A 21634-nucleotide genomic window follows, 5' to 3' on the forward strand; every position below is an offset into this window, starting at 1 on the left:
CTCTTTGGTATTCGGGCCGATCGAGGACAGCGGACTACCCACAGGTTATGACTGCAGCAATGTAGATCCTCTAACATCTACATTTATGGTAGGTACAAAACTGTACTTTCTGGATGTATCTGTCTACTGGGTGAAGTTCTCTTTGAGTCCATGTCAGTGGACTGCAATTATTGTTATGTGAATAAACCTTGTGAAAAATGACTGCACCAGTGTTGCAGAGAGACATTTTTTTAAAAACACTTTATTAAGTTATTACGTATGGTATAGGCAAACATACATTTACAGAAAAGAAAACAAACCATATTAACATTTTTTCCATTTACATACATTATACATCTCGTCTTTTTCTTTGTAATTATTATCAGTCCAATATTACATAAATTGCTGAATTCCTGTCTTCCCTTAAACCTCATTCCTCCTCCTAAACATTATTCTGGATGTACTACTCCCACAATTTCCATTTATTTCAATGTAATTTGATCCTCCACTTTTTCTAAAGATCCCTCTTCTAGTTATTTTATTTATTTTGCAATACTCAGTACTTCAAGTACTGTTGGTTTAGACTTTGATTTCCATTTTCTAGTAATTGCTTTTTTGGCAGCTAACAGAATTAAACTTGATAAGGCCTTACTATGACTAGGCAATTCAGAGCCTGTGTCCCAGCTCCAAAGAATTATTACCTTACTTACAGCCATTTGCTCACTAAGTATTTCTGTGTACCCTGTTGGGAATTTTTAAAATCTGCCTACTCGTTACACTCCCAGAACAAATGTTCTTAGTTACGTCTTTCTTTCCCATTGCACTTCCAGCATTTTCTAAATAACCGAGTAAAAATTCTTGGAAGTCTGCTTGGGGTGTAAAAATAACTATGCAAACACTTTCAAGGAAAGATCCTAAACCTTCTGGACTTTGCATTCTTGACAACCATACAGATGTTCTCCTCTTGTTCTCTTGTAAATTACTTTTCCATTCTTTCTTCCCAATGTTTTCTAACCTCTTCTGACTGATTTGTGTAGTTGTCATGAAAATGTTAAATGCCCTGCTAATTAACCCTGTTTAATAGCAGCTTCTGTTCTAGAATTGAAGTAAAAACTGACAGAGCAGGTCTTTCACTTAAGATTCCCCACTCCCTTTTCCCTATATTCTAACAGCAATTCATGTAGGAAAGGCAGTCTCTAGCCTGCGGTCCAAATGTTTTCTTAGCCTCATTCCACTCCATTACTTTTCCTTGTAATTATTTTCTCCCAGTACCTTAGTTCCTTTGCCAGTTTTCCACAGTAAATTCCAATCCCCTCTTGCCTGTGTTCTGTACCCCTACTTGCAGTAATTCCTACTGGCAAAATCTCCTTTCTCCATTCTCATGTTTGCTTAGTTTTTAGAATACTTTCTGCTACTTTATGAATATCATATTCTGTATGATTGTTATTCTACTTAAGGATTTGCCAAGAAAATCCCACTCTATTTTTTTTAATTTCCCCCTGCTTTTATCATCAACCCTTTCAATTTAAAATTATAATCTTCTGCCTGTGGTTTGTATATGAACCTTAACTGTGAAACTCTAAAATATCCCTTCATACCAGGTAATCTTAAACAACCTTGTTCTATTAGAAGAATCAAAATATCCCACAAGACGTATGCTGTCTTCCCTTCTAAGAGAAATTCCCTCAAATCTTTAATTATTGTCCACAGCTTCTCATCTGGTTGATAAAGATACCTCTGACTTGTATATAAAACAAATGGGACTAAAAACCTTTTTACTGCTTGTATCTTGCTATCCATATCCATAAGCAAGACCTTCCAGATCCTCAGTTTTTTATATTATCTTTTTAGTCTCTTCCCACATATCCTTGGCTGCCATAACAGGAATCCTTCTAATCCATACTCCTAAATACTTCCTCTTATTGTGTCACCATAATATGAGTATTGCTCAGCCTGTTTGTGTGGGGATACATCATTTGCGACTGCAGCCTTTGTTTTATCTTCATTCACTTTCTATCCCCAAAAATTTTCAAGCTGTCTCAGAATGCTCTACAACACTCTGATGTCCTTTTCTGGATTTAACAGGTACAAATAATATCTGTAAATAAAGACAACTTTTCTTGAATACCATTCTGATTATGTCCTTGTATTTCTGAGTCATTTATTTTATTTGCCAGTTGCTGTAAATATAAAGGTAGTAACAAACTGGAAGAGGACACCTTTGCCTGGCTCTTGTGTTCAAACACAACTTATCAGAGAGGAACCCTCCCACTTTAACTTTTGCCTTTGATACTCCATGTAGGTTCCTAATTAACCTTACTGTTGTATGAGGGAATGTAAATATTTTCATAGCCCTGTTCATAAACTCCCAGCTTACTGTGTCAAATGATTTCTGTACATCAAGACTCATTAACAGTAGTGATATTCATACAATTTGCTTCTGTCTGGATCATTATTATTCTATTAATGTTGTCAAATATTTGCCTTCCCTTCACAAGACCACATTGATCTTTATCTATACATTTTGGCAAGACCTTTGCATTCTTCTAGGTATTCTAGACATAGACACTTTTATAATCATGGTTTAAATTTGAAATGGGTCTATGTGAAGCTGGGTCTGAAGGGTCTTTACCATCTTTAGGTAATATAGACACTAAAGCTTTCTTCAAAGATGTTGGTTCTTCCCCTTTCTTTTAAAATGCTGTTAAATAAACTCTTGCAGATCATTATCCTTTTCTTCTCCTCCTAACATCCGAGCTTCCATGTGAATGCCATCTGTTTCTGGAGACTTTCCTGAAGATCCGGACTGTTAGAGGCAGATAAGGCTCAACATCTAACTGTTGCATAATTAACTGCTGCATAATTGTTTTCCATAAATACTTCCATTTGTGCTCTTTCTTAATTTCCTTATTTCTCTGCTTTATACAAATTTGCATAACATTTCTGAAGGATTTCTAGTAACCCTACAGGATCTCTGGTTATTTTTCTTGTTGTAGGCTCCCTAAGTGTGGCTACAACCTTTCTTCTTTCTCTTGGCTGCGTCATTGTGATTAATGTTTATGTGCTCTGGAGTTATTAAAATAGCTGCTCAACAGCAGTCTTTCTAAACTCGTGCGTATTATCCATATAGTCCTTTCTTTTCTTTTTTTTCTCTTTATCACTCTGCATTTCTGCCTCTTCTTGATATGTGAATTTCCTTTACTCTGCGGTACATTAACCTTTGTCAACACTTCTTGAGCATGTCAGTCTCCTTTGTTTCTATGCTAATTTTAAACTCCTCTTTTGGTTTATTCCACTCGGTAGCTGTAACATCAGAAGATATTTGTACTTTCTCTAATGACTCTAAAATTATTTTCATTACCCATTCTTTAAATTCCTATCTTTTTAACAGGTAGGTGGGAAAGCACCATTGACTCATTTTTACTTCATCGCCCTGCATTTTTATTGTGTTTCTTTTTTTATCAGTGCATAATCTAAAATAGTTATTGGATGTGTCTCAAAGCTTTCAATTAAATGTACGTTTCTATGAAATATAATTTCTGTCTATTCTAGCTTAGTCATTTTACCTTGGGGAGATATGTAAATTCTTTCTGAGATCCTACTACTGAATTCACATCTTCCATACCAAATATTTTCATACATTTCTTCTGAAATCTACCCTCTTTTGTTATTTTTTCCCTTCTAGGTCCCCCTGATACATCCTCACTATTGCAAGTAAAGTTCCAGTCCTTGCCTATAAGTAATATTCCCTGCTGAAAGCCGCTTATTTCTCCCCAAAATTTCTTAAACTCCATAATATCAGTTTTTGGTGGAATGTAGATACATGTCAGCGTAATCTTCTTACCTTACTAGTAACCCCTTGGTACCACAAATGTACCACTATTGTCTTTTTTCCTCTTCTGTCACTATTGGAGTCCCTGTAGCAGTTTGTATAATACTCCATTTTTTCCTTTCTCAGATATTCTGCTGAATATCCATGCTGAAATCCTTTCATTGTCAAATTCACATTATCATTGTTTTCCATATATGTCTCCTGCAGCATTGCTATTTGCATTCTTCATTTCTTAATATAATTCAGTACTTTTTTCTATACCCACAGGATTGTGTACATTACAAGATAATATGGATAGTGTAGCCATTATGATAGAAAGCTATTGTTTCCACCTATTATACATGTCAGTTTTTTAAATGTACAGTTCCAACGTTTGTGTTACATGCACACACTAGTGTTGAGCAGGTTAAAGTTGTACACAGTTGTTTCCTCTCATTTCCATTTGAACCTAACCCTCCAAAATAATAATAATTAAATATGTTTCATTACACCCCACCCCCCTGTTAACATAGAACAAACACACAAAACTATGTACATCATCAGAAAATGAATAACCCTCCAGACAGTAATTCCCCCAAATCGACAGTTGCACCCACACGCATGACCTAACCTGCAATTAAGGCTACCCATGCTAGTCCATGTTACAGCCTGTGTTCCCACTTGCACTGATTGTTGTATGTTCTTTTCTTATCTCTTTTCTTCTCCAGATGTGAAAAAACAGCTTGTATGCTTTTAGAAAACATTAATTTTATGCCATAAGAAAAAGTGCACTGGTTATCTTTAAATAAAAATAAGCTGTGTACTGTTCTACTAAATGCTTTAAAGTATTGAAGCTGCTATCTCTTATTTCCCATAATTTCAAACTTTATTTTTCACTAAACTATTTGTCATTGTAAATTTAATTGTGCATTTCCCTCAGCAAAGAATGCTCAGGACTCGGGATTAATTGCTTGAAATTGCAAGCAGCTTGTCACTCTGTAAAACTAGTCAGTAATGAATCTTTGTAAATTTCACTTAGAACAGAGTGTACCACTGCCTGAAGCTACAGACTTGACTCCCACTAAACATTTGCTAATGAAAAAAAAGTTAATATCTTTGCAGATGTAAAAAACTTGGAACTTATGTCTTTCATCATTTTGTCTATTTTTCAAGCCTACTTGATTGCAAAAATACTTGTTTATAGCTTAAGCCAAGGGGATTAATTGAGCCATTCACCCTGATTTTTGTTGAATAGCTGCAGGATTCTTAACAGCCAGTATTTTCTCTTCACCTTTTCTTGTTGATTTTCTTTCTAGTTGACTAAACTTCTTTGCTGGCATCCAGGCAGTTTATTTACAGTTAGTAATTGAGTTTTACTCAAGCTGACTGCACTCGCTGTTATTTCTCAGTTTCTATTTTATCATAGTAGGAGAGCTGAAATTATGCTGTCGATCAGTGCGGACCCACCTTAGGAGTTCAGAGAGACATTTTTGGTTTCACTGGGGCATAGACCAAAACAACTTTCTTACATCTGTTAACAGCCACAAAGAAAGCAAATGTGCTAGCCGATTTCTTTAGTTGTGGTTCCAGTCCTTTCCAGGTGCTTAATATGAGAGAGAGAGACCTTTTGTGACTGTGTCTTTTGGGACCAGGGCCCCTCTGAGGTCATGGCATTTGCTACACAGAAGAGTACATTCTTCCCAAGTTCTGCTTGGGGCAAGGGGAGTAGTTGACATTGGATGTATTTTCCTTGCAGTGGTAGGGAGGATTCCCATATACCATATTCTATCTGTCGCTGTGTTCTAGAAGAATTAAGAAATAAATTGTCATCTTCTTCCTGCAGAGGTAGAGAAGGGCATGTTTTCAGGCTTCGGGTTTCTGATGCTACAGGAAACTTCCCTCAGTACAAGCCAGGGAATCTCTCTTCCGCAGCTGTTTTGACAGCTGGCTCAACCTCCGGGCATAATTGACCATTAGATCATTTACTCCAATTGGATCACAGCAGAATTTTAGAATTCAGCAGAGATGCCCAAATGTTTTGCACTTGTCTGACTTATTCAAATAAGTAGAAAAATATATATTTTATTTTCATCTGGGAAGAAGTATTACCATCTTGGTCAGTTTGTAGGTGATGATGACCTGTTTCAGACACCAGTTTGACTTGGATCTTAGTTGTTCCATAGTAAGATTCATAGTTTGGCCATCTTAGCACATCATATTTTTGAGGAATATAGATTTGGGGACATCACAGGCATGTCATAGTAACCCTCAAGAGGTTCCTGCATAATTTTTGTGTAACCCATGTTACTGAAACTTGACCTTCATGAATAAGAGAATTACCAGCACCCCATTCCAAATGGCTGATCTTCCTTCTGAACAGCCTGGTTTATTGGCTCTGAAGTTGGTCTCTTTGAAGAAGTGAAGATGTTTATCTTGGAGGCTGTCACGGTTTCTCCTTACCTACATAGAATCTTAAACTGTTAGTTGATTTAGGTTCATAGGTAAGTACTAGGCTATCTGCCAAGAACATCTGTAAGCCTAGCCAGAATGTGTTGGCTTTTGCTGCCCCCTTAGATTAGTTCCCTGTGCCTCGGTCCAGCAGAGCCATTAGTTCCCTGTGCCTCTGTCCAGCAGAGCCACTGCATTAATCCCCGGGTAAATTTTCTGTTTCCCATCCACTCGTCAGGGTTTTTGTTGAAGAGTGTTAGTGAGGGGCGCTGCCTAATGTAGATTGGAATCCTGTTCCAAAGCATGGGGAGTCTCTGGGAAAGGAATCCATCCCTCCAGCACGTCCTATTTATGTTGTGGTGAGGTTTAGATCTCTAGAGCGTGTGGCTCTTGGGGATTTGTTTTTTTTTTAGGTGGAGCATGTCCATCAATTCTGGGTTGGACATGGCCTTGTACGTCAGGCAGAGATCACCTCTGAGTAAGCGGTATGCAACCGAATACATCTGGAGTTTCTTCAGTCAGGCTGCATAGGGCATATGTTTGAGGCCAGTAATCCTCTTGGTGAGGTACTTCTGTGGTATTTCCAGCTGTTGCAGGTATCTTGTAAGGTACATCCCAAATGGGGAGTTGTACTCTATGATGGGTCTGATGTGTGATGAGTAGAGTGGCACAATAACGCTCTTTTGTTCTAGAGGTGAACCCTTTTGTGATTAGGTGGGCCACATAGAAGGATTTTCTAACCACCTTGGAAATACGATTATTGAAGGAGAGATTGCTATCTACTTGGGTCCCCAGATCCCTTATTACATTTTCTGTATTTAGGGGACTACCATGTATGTGGTAGTTCACGGGTACTTTGTTTTTTCCAAACGGGATGACTATGCACTTTTTGGCATTTAGCTTGATGCCATTATTTTGACACCAAGTATCCGTCTCAGTAAGACCCTTCTGGAGGATGTCTGTATCAGCTGGAGAGTCAATTATGGCCCCCAGTTTGCAGTCGTCTGCAAACTTGGTCAGCCATGGTCTTCCTGTGCTTGCCTGTACCTCTGAGAAGTATATACCGAACAGGAGGGGTCCCAGGACTGAGCCCTGGGGGGTGCCACTTGTAACTGGTTTAGAGTCGGACCTAGAGCCCGCAGCTCTCACCATGTGGGTTCTATCCATGAGCCAATTGGCAACCCATCTCATGACGTAGGGGTCGATGTGCAGGCTGGTGAGCTTGTCTAAAATACCAGAATGGTGTTGAAAGCCTTTGCGCGGTCTAGGTAGGCTGTGTGGACCTCTTTCCCTAGTCTAAAGCCTTGGTAACTCTCAAAGAAGTCCACCAGGTTTAGGAGGCATGATCTGCCCTTAACAAAGCCAAACTGAGTAGGGTTCAGTGTTTGAAGCTTCCCAATATCTCTGTTAATGAATTCCGTGATGATGCGCTCCATAGCCTTGCAGACCAGGCTAGTCAGGCTTATAGGGCGATTGTTCCCGGGGTCCGGTGTGGCTCCTCCTTTGTGGAGAGGGATAACTGTTGCTGTGTGCCACTCTATGGGTACGTAGCCTGTAGAGAGGCTGAGTTTGAACAGTGTATTTAGGTGAGTGGTTAGTTCATTTTGGAGCTCGTGTAAGAGACAGCCTGGGACACCGTCAGGTCCCATTTGAAGCTGTATTTTTGGCTTTGAATAGGGCTGTTTTAACCTGTGTGTCAGTGATTGCCGGGGCAGTACATTCTGCTAGTATGGTTATGGGCCCTTTAGGGGGTGAGAGGGGGGTGAAGTTTGCACTAAACCTGTCTGCCAGAATGTTGGCAACATCAGTCGGTTAAGTGTATTTTGTGCCATTCTGCACTAACTCAGAGCAGATCTGAGAGTTTCCACTTGGGTTCTTGACATAGCTGAAGAACACTTTGTGGTTATCTTTGGAGTCCTTGGCAATTTTTCTTTCGAAGCTAGCCTTGGACGATTTTATGAGGGATCATAGTTTCTTGCTGATACTGATCAGGATACTGATTTCTTTAGGGAACCTTTGCATCTCGTTTCACATCCATTAGGACTAACCTTTATTTCCTCTGAACTGGTCTCAGAACTGCTCTTAAAGCAACCTTGTTCATTTTTATTTATTTATTTTCGGGGGGGGCAGAATTTGTGGAACTAAGAGCCCTTTATACCCTTGAAGTGTACCACCAGTTCATTTTCTTTTCTTTTTTTTTTCCCTGTCACTTTGAGCTTCATTATAGACAGCCTGTCCCCCCATGCCCCATCTGCACCAGGTCTAAGAGCTCATTCCTTGCTTGCTAGCACTTTATCCAGTATTGCTGAGACCAATGACGGATCCATAGGCTACTGGGGGCTTGGCACTTGAAAACATTTGTTGGGGGGGTTCACTTATGACCTATCCAATGTGGTAACATGGTACGGCCTGGATGAGTGCGCAGTGTGAGCGAGGGAAGTATCTCCCCACCTCCTCAGCTCAGCCAGGCCCACCTTCCACCATTGACTATGCCCCCTCCCCCACCAAGGATCATCTTAGGGAAATGCCCACACACCACCCACCCCCAGGATAGGCACACCCATCCCTTCCTTTGCTGCTTTATAAGTTGCTCAAGCTGCTAATCGAACCTGGGTCACCTGGGCCATAGTCAGGGCTTTATTCTTTATGCCACCAGTGCGGTACCACTTCAGGTTCTTCCTTTGAGAGGAGGTGTAGGTTCAGGAGTCAAACCTTTGTTTCCTTTGCCTTGGATAGGAAAAGCCTGTAATGGCTATCTATACTCTAATGGATTGCTAATTGTGTTATTTTTTGCCAGCAGGAAGTTAATCAACCATTAGAAAATGCTGCCAATAAGGGCTACTCTACTACACTGTGACTTTGTTTAGTGCTTGCTTCAAAATGTCTCCATTGCAGACACTTGTGCATGTTCATTTGGTTGTCAGCTCATACCTTCAGCAAGCATTACTGCTTGGACCATGATTCCAAGAGTACAGTCTTCCTTTGGCACGTGAGTGTTTCAGGATATGGGCTTTTGAACCCTTTCCTTTTGGCCTTCCTCTGTATCCATCCTCCCTAAAAGGTTTAAAAGTTTCACTGACTTGAATCTTACACAATAGTTAGCTGATACAGAATACCTTTTGTGACATAAGTATTTGTATAATAATGGCTGAACAGGAAATGTCTCTGTAGTAGGCGCACTACCCTCTTGCTGCCCCTCTTGTCTGGATGGACTCTTGGTTTGTTCAACACCTGTGGAAGCATTTTCCTGTCTTGGGAAAGTATGACCTTGTATTTTTTTTGATGAATGGGACATGCCTTTCAGGTATTCCTCAGACTGAAGCATACAGGGAATTTAATGCTGCCTAAGTCTACCATATGAAGTCACAGTGCACTCTGGCCATACATGTGGAGGCTTCTGATCTTGGGAGCTTAAAACCATGCAGAGCCAAGAGTATCACAAGAAGAAATCCCCTGACTTGTGTGCAGCAGCGGTCCTTCACGCAGCTAGCTAATTACAATGAGGACATAGGTTTCTGTGTCTATTGCCATTCCGCTGCTTCTTGAGTTCTTCCTGTCCTCAAAAAGTATGCAGTGTACTCTGTTTTAAATCCTACAGGTTTAACTCCGATGGTCTCTTGTACATGTCTGAAAACTGTTTCGCCATTCACTGACATACTCTGTGCTACATACAATGTTAGCCAAAGCATACAAAATAATGCCTTTGTTCAGAATTAAACAGCTATGTATTTCCAATTTATGTCATTAGCAGGGGTGCCAAAATAAGCATTTCCTGAGACTACATGTGTTAGCTACACCACAATCTGTGTGTGTGTGCATTTGGAAAACTGCACAGGCTATCAAGTGTTTGCCGAAAGACTAGGAATGTTATTCTTTAAGAAACTATTTCCACTGACTGCTTGCAAGCATGACTTTTAACTTAAATGTGTCCAGGTAGCATTTTACCTACACAAAATCAGAAATATCAATCATAAAAGGAATAAAGCCAAAGCTATAAATGAAATCACTGAATAAAACAACTTTAATCCATATACATTTCTGCATCAGAGACATTAGAAACCCCAAAATCAAATACTGCTCACTTTGAGCAATTTATTTTCCATATGGTTGCTTGAAGTGAGATTCATCCAACTGAAATGTCCATGTATTTAGTCAAAAACAGTCACATCTGTTGCCTCACTAATAGGTTTAAATGGTAATATCGCTATCCTCACACTACATCGTAGTAGCTTGGTGGCAGGAAGCAGGAAGCTTGTCTAGTTTGTGCTTTTTTGTGCTTTAGCATTCTGACTTCTCTTTGATTTTTTCCAACTACACGTGTTCTTGAACACCTCACTGGATTCCCTCACCACTACTTGTGTACCAGTAGTACATTCTGGGGGTCCACAACTCTATGAAAAAGTACTTTTTGGCATGTACCCTTCATTCCCCCTCTGTACTTGTTCAAAGTGACTCCTTCATTCCCTCCAATATGATCTTATGCACCAATGTCATATCTCCCCTGTATCTTCTAGTTTTTAGGGAAAGATTGCTGTAATTCCTCTAGCATCTGGTCATATTCCTTCCCCTCTCTTCCATCCCACAGATCTTGCTTGTAGCTTTCTACTGAATTCCTGCCAGCAACCTGCTGTCCTTTTCCTTAGAAGACGTCCAGAAATGCGTATGTGCTGAAGGTTATTCACACACACACACACACACACACACACGCACACACACACACACACACACACACACACACACACACACACACACACACACACACACACGCACACGCACACTGAGTGGGAAGCATTTTCTCTTTCTTTTAGAGTCTATCCTCCTGAAGAAACGCCCAGCATTCTTTTTCCTGCGGCCACTGTCTTCTCACTGTGCTGCCATTGGTCTATTCCAGGTATAATTAATAACAACAAATCTTCTTCCTGCTCTGGTACCACGTGTTTCACTCTCTCCTTGTGGTCTGTCATGCCAGGGTTGTTGTGACACAAGTGTACTTGTTTTGTACTAATTGTGAACTGCCACCTATCAGCCCAGTCGTTCAGCCAATCCTTTGGTAGACTTTTCCCACATCCTCCACTTATTTTGGAACATCTTACTGGAGTAAAATTGTCTTACAGTCTGATATGCATTTGATCATTAGGTATAATCTTGCTGTACCTGCCCTCACGTAAACTGTTTTGAAAACATGGTAATGAAACCAGTTATCAGTTTTGAATGAAGTGCTTGTGCTTTGAGGTGCACATTCATAATCAATATGTGATATGTGCTCCCCTTAACCACCCCTTCTTGATTCAGCCTTACTGAAGTTAAGGGGTGTGCCAGCCTCCCCTTAAAAACAGAATTAACAGAGATTTCAGTTTGACAGTATTAGTTGCTATAACTCACAAATTCAAACTCTGGTTGCTCTGTGTCTCATCAGTGTATGAGTACTTTAGTAAACCCTTAGTTTTACTGTAACAGTGTATGAAAACTAATGTTGAGGTGGACATGACAACTTAGATACAACTTCTGTCATGTTCCACGAACAGTTACGTTATGTTGGTTTTTAAATTTTTCTATGGGATAGCTGCAGTAAAACTTTGCTGGCTTTTTCTCAGTCATTGCATAAGAATTCTTAGTTTCATACATAATTTGGAAAGTTCCATTCCAGATCCGAAGGGGACTTAATCTGTACTGTAAGTGGCTGTAGTTTTTACATAGTTCATTTTCAGTAGCATGACTGCACTTTTGCTGGGGAGCTACACTTTCTTCTAATGATGTTTCAAATTCTGATCTGAAAGAGGAGAAACATTTAAACCAGATTTACTGTCCTAGTGTTTATTTTTTGTCTTATGTCCATAATTGTTATGGGGTCACCTTATTTGAACCAGTACTTGAAGATTTAGTCGTGTTGCCCTGTACCTATAAGTCCCAGAAGCTATGCAGCTCTGCTCACTACTTGGCATCTAAGTGGATTTGGCTAATAATTTATTCTTTTATCCTCATGTTGGGTTGTTTCATTCTTTCTCTCCCTTCTCTTATGGTGATGGATTTACACTGCACTCTTGCTGGCTGTCTGGCCAACTCCCTGGAATGCAGTGTGGGGTTTTGGCTTCCTGTGTGTGACGGTGATTTGTCTCTGCTCACTCGTTGGGGCCAGTGTGGTCCCCTTCATGAAGAAAACTTTCTACAGACGACTGCTGCTGTACTTCATAGCCCTGGCGATTGGAACGCTGTACTCAAATGCCCTGTTTCAGCTCATTCCAGAGGTATTGTATTAGTGTGTTACACAAGTGTGTGCATGCCTGATGTCTCTTCTGTTCATTAACACTGTTAAGCATGTTCTAAAAGGTAAGCCTCAACAGATATTTTACCTGACCGTATTGACAGTAATATGGCCTTGTAGATGTAGTAACCATGTCCTGCTTTCACTATGGTACTTAACTTGCACAGGTACATGTAGCTGGGAAGGGACTGTCTTCTGTTCACATTACATGCTATTTTAACACTCAAGGCCTGTAAAAAGCTTAGCTTGTACAAATTTCAGACCCATATTGGTCTTGCCTTACATGTACATATATGTGTGTGTGCACATACATCCAAGGGTTTCATTCCTATTCATCTTGAATTTTTGTTATTTTTACGAAGGAAGCACTTCACAATGTCTGTATTTAATACAGTGAGAAAAGAGGAAAAGGAACCTGGGTTCAACAGAAAGTAAATGCTGAATGCTGTTCGTTCTAACTCTCTCTTCTTGCAGGCCTTTGGTTTTGATCCTTTAGAAGACTATTATGTGCCTAAATCTGCAGTGGTATTTGGCGGGTTTTACCTGTTTTTCTTCACCGAAAAGATTTTGAAGATGATTCTGAAACCAAAGTCTGGGGTAAGTTCTACAAGATACAATAACCGTTGTGATGCCAGTTAGAGTAAGATGTTTGCTGTTTACTGAGCCAGGAAAAAATTGGTAGTTTCCATGTTTATTTGAGCTCTAGAATAAAGCAGAAAGTTTCAACTCTATTTATTTGTTTTGATGTCCTTTGTAAAAAAGTACTGATTGTAGGAAATGATTTTATAGTCATCTCTTCCTGAAGTCTGAAATATAAAAGGGAAAATATAGAAAATGGAGAAGTGATTTTTGAGTTGTATTTATGTCCCTTTGAATGTTGTAGGCTTTTATGGACACTCATTCTGACAAAAAAAAGACCCAAACCAGTGAATTCACTGACAATGAAAAAAAATCCATTTTTCGGGGAACACAACCTCCTTGAACCCCCACCTAACATTTCCAATCGTACTAACTCCAGAGTTGTTTGGTAGATGGGGAAAGGAGAAGCTGTCTTAACCCACCCATTCCGTGATCTCACTGTTTATACTGAGGGCTGTAAGAGAATTAGGCTGTTAATCAAAATACTTGCTTCTCATTTCAGTGGAATGCAGCTCAAGCAGCAGTCGCAGTCATTTTTTTTTTTTAATTTAAGAAACATTTCATTGTTTTATCCAGTTAAAAAACTGATATTTTAATTATGATGTCACTTGGTGATGTATGTGAAAAAAGTCAAACTTCAAATGCATTATTAGCACAGTCTCCATTCTCAGGTGGTGTTGGGTGGGTTTTCACTTTTATAAGCCCTGCTCTTGTAGCAGCTACAATGTTTAAGGTCTTACAAGCTTCATTTGGCAGTCATTTCAAGGTAAAATTCAAATAAAATTGGGAATGTATTTTGTTTCAGAAAGGAGATCAATCTTGAGTGTCAGTAATCTTTCTGAGTAAGGGCCAATTTGTTCAGCCAAAGTTAGACATCAGTTAACATATCCACAATGATATATGTTGTAGTCATGATGTGTGTGTGTGTGTGTGTGTGTGTGTGTGTGTGTGTGTGTGTGTGTGTGTGTGTGTGTGTGTGTGTGAGATAAACATTTAAAGCATACTCTTCTGTAGCTTACATATATTGAAAGACCTGGGTTTGGATGATGTCAGTTGAGAATCTCAGTTTGATTTGTATGCGATGTGACAGGAAGTCAGCACGGTACTTCTTCCAAATGTTATTGGAAAACATCTACAAAGCGATTGCACTGGAACAGGAGATGGCAAGTCTTTGTTTTTCCACTTATAAAAAGAAAATCAGTTCCCAGGAGAACCTGGGTAAGTTCAAAATACTGTTCAATGAATTTGAAATGCGAATGCATGCAGTATTAGACATGTTGACCGTGTTAAGATTGAAGAAGGTAAAAGTGAGTGTACCTATGGAGCTGGTGAGTGCAACAACAATATTGACCAACAAGTATAGGCAGAGTGATGGCTTCTTGAGGAATTTTAGGAAGAGGCTACACAAGGATAGTCCAGTATGGGGGCATTGTTTACTGAAAAATAAGTGCAGCTGATTTGGAATCAGTATCATCTTCATCAAGGGAGTGCAGTTCTTGTAACAGTGAAACTGATATGAGAACTGCCAGGATTCCTGCAAAAATGGCATAGAGCCAGCAGAAGGCATTACAAAAAAGGCAGAAAGAAATTATAAGGAGTAAAAATTCTAAACCTTGACGTTTTCACTGTTGCAAGTCTATATTTATTTGTTTGCCTTTGTTTACTGGGAAAGTCCAACTGGACAAAGCCCATAATCAGCCGAGACTCAAGGAGAAAAGCTCCACATTACATACCTTTGAAATAGCTAACAGTAAAATATGCAGTTTGGATTATATAACTTGAGGTGATCACCATCTTGCATATACTGTATAGATTTTACAGTATGTTAAGCTCAGTATGTACAGTATGTAAAACTCGCGCATTAATTGAACATTCAACATTATATGAAGAGTAAGCACCTACTCTCACTGTAATATTTCCATGCAGATGGCAGGTAAGGAATCTGCATAGTTTATATAAGCAAAGTCACACACACACACACACACACACACACACACACACACACACACACACGCGCAAACATATATTCTCTCTCTATATATTTATTTATATATATGTGTGTATATATATATATATATATATATATATATATATATATATATATACACACACACACACACACACACATATGTATATGTATGCACATACAAACACATATGCATATACATATATACATATATATATATATATATATATATATTATATATATATATATATTATTTATATATATATATAAATGTATTATTTATATATATATATATATATACACACACACACACACACACACACACACACACACACATGCACATATAGATACACATATGTGTGGGTTTGTGTGTACACATCCGTACACACACAGGCATATAGAAACAGATTTAGATACAAATTTTTTTCATTTGATAAAATGGGATTAGCTGTCTGAGACTGTAATGAGCTCCTTTTCAATGACAACCTGGATAGAAAATATCTATATACAGATGTAGAAAAACAGCATCATATACAGTAGTTATACAAACATAGTAATCATAATGCAAATACAGTATAACCCAGTCATATCTAGCAGCTGTGGAATATCCCACCTCTAGCAGGCTACATACATCCATTAGTGTCCTAACCATTTTCTGGGAAAAAAATCAAACTAAAAAACGTAAGCCAAACAAACGCAAATGCCTTATGAACAGTAAGGGTAATTAGAAGGGTACAAATACCAAAGTTGTTCAGCAAAAAAAGCCTTGTTAGAGAAGCGTGTTAATTCTCATCATTTACATATGATACTACGCTTAATGGAGATTGTGTTGAAAAACAATTTTCTTTTTTTTTTTTTTTTTTTACTGGTGAATTTTTTCAACAGATTACAGGCATGGAGATGGGAGCCCATTGTGCCCCCACCTGTGCCAACATTGTATTGTCATGGTGGGAAAGAAAGTTTGTGCTGGGTGTTCTGAGTTTAGGGGATGCTGGTCCTTCTATAAGAGATTTTTGGATATCTGTCTTTTTTGGACAGATTCTGAGGACCAACTTGTGAGAATTATGGACTTTCTTGGTAATACCACTAATTTCTTGGCATTTACCCACAAAGTTGTTTGTGATGGAATGGATTACCTTGATGTGAGTATTCTCAAGCTTGACCATGGATTTAAGTCCACTGTTTACTATAATGAGACCTTCTCCAACTCGTACTTAACATTTTCATAGCGCACACCCTTTGCATCAAAAAATAGGGATTGTCAAGGGGCAGTTCATTAGGATGAGTCGTTTGACTTCTAATAACGATGACTTTGAAAGTGAATGTTTCACACTGGAAAGATTTTCTTATGAAAGAGGATATCCCCAAATTTGGTGTAAAAGCTTAGAGGGGAAGTTCTATCAAAGACAGCTGACCTCTACTTTCCCTTGTTAGGGAAGGGTCCATTAGGGAGTTCCATTACTAAACTTGTGGATGATGGTAAACTGATCAATAGGATTTTCCCTATGGATTTTGGGGTTAATGCCCCTTTACTGAGACATACTATCAATAGGGAATGGGAGAAATTCCTTAATTTCACTGATTTAACCATTTTGGGGAAAGAACACTTGAACTTTGTATTTAGGAAGGGTAGGAATCTCAAGGACCTGTTTGAGTCTCATACATCATCTGTTGGAGGGACTAAACGTAAGAAAGTAGGTACCTTCAAGTGTGGTGCTTGTGCACAATGTGTGCATATTGTTGATTGCGACAAAGAACACATTAAAAGCAGGGGAACAGACATTATTAGTAGTGCTTTTTCTAACTGCAACACCAACGGTGTTGTGTATTTGGCTTCCTGCTCATCATGCCAGGCATTTTATATAGGGAAAACTGAGCGCAGATTGAGGAAGCGTATGTATGAGCACTACTATGACATCAGGACATCTAATGAGAAAAATGCCTTTTACAAACACACCTTGACTTGTACGGGTGCTAACTTTGTATTTTTTGTAGTTGAGCAAGTTCCTATGGACATCAGAGGTGGTCCTTGGGAGGCCAACCTTGAGTATCGGGAACTCTTTTGGCAGGTTACTCTTGATTCTGGGAGACTGCAGGGGCTCAACAAGCATATTAGTGTTGCTCCTCTTTTAAAACTTAAAGTAGCTAAATTGTGAACTGTTTACTACCTACTGGTTTTTAAAAATGTGCACCAACATTAAATTCATATTGAATTTATATTGTACTTATCCCTATGCAAGCTTATAACAATATTTATGTTATAGATGCCACTTGGGTGCAATAACTTTATGTCCCTTACGTTTTATTTCGGCATTTAGCTAGTCTATTTTAAACTTACATTTCATGTGCTTTTTGTATGTGGTTCATTTTTTGGCCACCAGACATAGCATTATTGCATTGTATTGAACCATTACATTTTTACATAAAACTTTTTAACTGAGTTATTTATATTTATAAATGTTTAAGTGGTTTTAAAACACTTCAAAATACGAGCAATACAAGTGAATGCATTTTTGAACACTCTTGATATTTTAAAAGAATAACTTTAATGAGATTTTAGCATTTTATTTACTCAGTATGTTGTTTTGAATGACTCTAATTGGGTTCATATGATTGATTGAAACTTTTTAAATTCACCTTTAAAAGTAACTTGTTAGGTTAATGTGTATATTCTGATGAAGTTTGACTTGGTTTGGATGAAAACGATTTTTCCATTTTATTGCCGTTAATCACTGTGTTCAATACAGCCTTCTTGATTACTTTGTGCTGTCTCTCCAGTTGTGTGCCTTTGATTTTACTTGTTCAGCAAAATGTCTTCTTTACAATGATAATTGTCTGGGCATTCGCAGTATGTACATAAGTGCTATTATGTTGAAAATTCCATAATTATTTTTCTCGAACTTTTCATATCTTGAGCTCTGTACATCTTAGACATCTGTTATCAGCAGTACCATCGTCCAGTCAGACTTGAGCCTTTACTTGATGGGAAGAAATTCCTTTATGAGTAATCTTTCTTGAGATATTTACAGAAATTTGAAAATTATGCCCATTTGTATAATTAACGCAAATAGCACTCACTATCTCCAAGGGTTATAACTTAAGTTGATAGGTAAATAGTAAGGTCTATGACAATGGATTGACCAGTAAAAAGATCGAAGTAAGAACAAAAAATGCCATTCATAGAAATCTGTTTTGTGGGGGGCTGTGCCCCCCCCCCGATAAATATATATACCATCTCCAAGATCGCACTACAGTGAGGAAAGTGCAAATTTTCCAATTTTCACTGTACTGTGATCTCAGAAAATGTATTTCTATGAATGGCATTTTCGTTCTTACAGCCATTCAATCTTTTTACTATTCAATCCGTTGTCATAGACCCAAATACTAGGCTATTTTAAGCTTAGCCAATTTCCCTTCAAAGGTGAGAATTAGATCCTGTACCTTATGTATGTGAGGTAACATCTTGAACTATTATGTTAACCCTAACTTTATTGACATTTCTCTTGATCATCATCAAATATTTCATCTTATGTGAGGTTATACTTTGTAGGGCACTTAGATTTAGAATTATTATTATGTTAGTAGTAGTAGTAGTAGCATTATGAATGTGGAAGTATTATATATCTTCCTGACTTTTAGCAAACATCTAGCTGTATATCTGTATTTTCCGTGAACAAGTGATATTGTGTTTTTCCTGTCTCACCATGGCATTTCACTGTTTTCCTAGAAAAGTTTTAGGTCTCTCATTTATGAAAATATGTAAATGCGAATGACAGGTGACAAACAGTGGTTAATATTTCCACTCCCGTCATCCTAGAGTAACAAGAGTTAGTTCAGTTTTGTTTCTTGCTTGTTGCTCTTTCATATTCTGTCTAGTATTAATTAGTAAATCACTTATTTTATGAAGACAGTCTCAAAAAAGTAGTGATATGATAAGTAATTATAGCTGTTAAGTGAAAGCTTACAAAAACACTATAAGTGTGAATGAAATTGATGCACAGAATAAAGGCAAACAGGAAGTTATTGCATCGAGAGATATGTACAGTTGCAGCAGTTTTGAAGATTTGCACTGTTAATATTTTCTGTATAATTTTCCATTTTTTGTTGAAATATCAGGATTGTAAAAGTAGTTGTACTTGTGTATGGTAGATTGTATTGAAAAAGATTTTCTTTTGTAGTAGTAGTGATAGCAGTGGTATTGGGTGAGGTGGTATAATTTGGCAGAGAGGTAAACAGTATTTTAGATTAATAACTGATAGACAAAATAAAAAAAGTGATAGACGTACCTTGGGATTCAATAAAATCTGTGAGAGCTTCTTGCAAAGCCTACACAGAGTTTAAATGTGTGCGCAGTGAGCAGCAGCCCTCATTACATATTCATGTGGCGCACCACTCATAATGTATGTGAGTGAGTTTTCCTAGGAAACCATGCAAGTGAACATGGGTAGCAATCCTGTTTAAATCAGAGCATTGAAGGCCTGCAGGTTTGCGTGGAATGCCATAATGAACACCAGGGCTTAACCAATAACTCTCAATCGCTTAGAGCAAGGCATCTGGACAAAGGCCAGCATAACAGGGGGACAGTGACCCAGAAGTAGGGACATAATTTGACATATTTGCTGTTTAGAAATATGCTAGAATAAAACGGTTTTGTGTTAAGATACATGTTCTGAAGGATTTGAAGTCTGAAACCGAAATGTATGTAATTACTGAGTCACATCAGTCATGAGATCATCCCAGTGATGGCAGAAAACCACATATTTGATAATGAACAAACCAAAAGCTGTAAAGGAAAAAATCTGGTCATTTTTATGAATATCTGGACATTTGAGAGGTATGATTAAGTGTATGGTCCGAACACAGTACAGGACACTGTATACAGTGCAGAATATTGTGAAATACTTTTCCTGACATTCTGTGCCGAAGTTGTGTAAATGATCTGTAAGGGTACATGGGCTGCCGTGTACAATAAACACTCAGGAAACGTGAGTATTGAATAGGGACACACAAATGAATTGTAGGAATGAACACAGGGAAAGAGGACAGGTGAAACAATGTAATGTACAGCAGAAGAGGGCATGTCAGTGGAAGATGGTTGTAGCAGCAGCATCAATTACATATAAATCTGGTACAGTAGGGACTGCACAGTGAAAATGTGTATTATGTGATTGCCACACGTGGTGACATAATAATGGGGAAGATGTCTATGTGGATAAACATCCTTACATGAATAATGCAGAGAACATCTATCAGGAGTGTTACTTACAATTGGAGTAGGGTGCATATTGTGAAGCTGTGCAAACTGATTTGCCTGAGTAAGTGCAATCTCAGCAGAGGTCTTCAGCGAGTAGGAAACAGGTAAAGGCTCATGGGCAACATTAAATGAAGCAAGCACAATCACGGACAGTATCAGAATAATACCACCAGTAATCTTATGCCTCTGGAGGTATTGTGGCCTCTGATGTGGATGTCCTTCACATACTCAGTAGTTGTGCTGCATACAAGGGAGTAGTCAGCACTGTGACCACATGCTGGTGGACGCTCCACTTACCATCTGCCCCAAGACACAACTATTGGTCTGATTGTAAGGTGTGATGCCTACATTACTTGGGTTGTGTGTTTTCCGCATGTAACAATCTCCCCATGTTTTCTTGTCATTGCAGGTGTTGTCATGGCTGTGGCAGCAATCTTTGGTGTTTGTTATTGTTGTATTATACTAATATCACAGTTGGAGTCAATGATTGTCCACAATCTGTAGTCCTTCAGGCATCTGTTTGGACACAGGATATGTATATCATCTGTGATGTCTCCCACTTACATAATGGACAGAAAAGGGCCTAGCAGACAGCCCTGATGTACAGACCTCATCACTGGACCTGAGATGTAGGTTACTTCACAAATGTCAACATATTTAGATGCCTTGCATGTGACACACTGGTCTACCCACTTGGTGATGTAGGTGTATATGGCCACATTTGACTGAGTGAGTACCTCGGTGTGGATTTGTGTCAAATGCCTTGGGCTTGTCATGTTCCAAAGGCTTTAGTATTGTCATGCATCCCCTCAACGATCTCTTTGAGGACATCTAACAGATGTAACAGACATGATATAGCATTAACAAATCACACAGGTCTATTGCACACAGCCGAGATATCACTAGTGTCCATTTAGAAAAGGTCCATGAAGACATGGTGGTCTGCCTCACAGATGAGGAGAGTCAGAATGTGTCTATACATGCATGCATCGGGTACTGCCCCCCCCCCCAACTCACACGGATGCATGTTAAAAACACCCATGTTCTTCGTGTTTCACTGTTGCAGTCATTACATTTGGGTTATCTGCTTGCAAGTGGCCCTCAGTCGGCCTGATTAACAAAGTCTTGGGTCCTGCGTCAGTTGCTGTCCCTTCTTCCATGATGTCAGGGGTATAAAACATGCAGCCGACACCATTACATCAGTCTTTCTTGCCGTCCCAACTCACACGGATCCATGTTAAAACCACCCTTCTGCAGCAACATAGTCTGTGTGGA

At 38.7% G+C, this 21634-nt stretch overlaps 1 protein-coding gene across 2 annotated transcripts in view; it reads left to right on the forward strand.

Moving 5' to 3' along the window:
* The window catches only part of SLC39A14 (solute carrier family 39 member 14), a 1521355-nt gene that overhangs the window by 1293707 nt on the left and 206014 nt on the right, over positions 1-21634 (forward strand). Inside the window, exons 5-6 of one of the 2 annotated variants that reach the window (XM_044082945.1) lie at positions 12314-12483; positions 12975-13097. In XM_044082945.1, coding sequence (XP_043938880.1) covers positions 12314-12483; positions 12975-13097 — 293 coding nt within the window. The remainder of the gene's footprint in view (positions 1-12313; positions 12484-12974; positions 13098-21634) is intronic. The other variant, XM_044082946.1, reaches the window with a different exon arrangement.

This window comes from Protopterus annectens, chromosome 9.part0, assembly GCF_019279795.1.
Source record: "Protopterus annectens isolate FY-2018-M chromosome 9.part0, PAN1.0, whole genome shotgun sequence".
NCBI classification, from domain to species: domain Eukaryota; kingdom Metazoa; phylum Chordata; order Ceratodontiformes; family Protopteridae; genus Protopterus; species Protopterus annectens.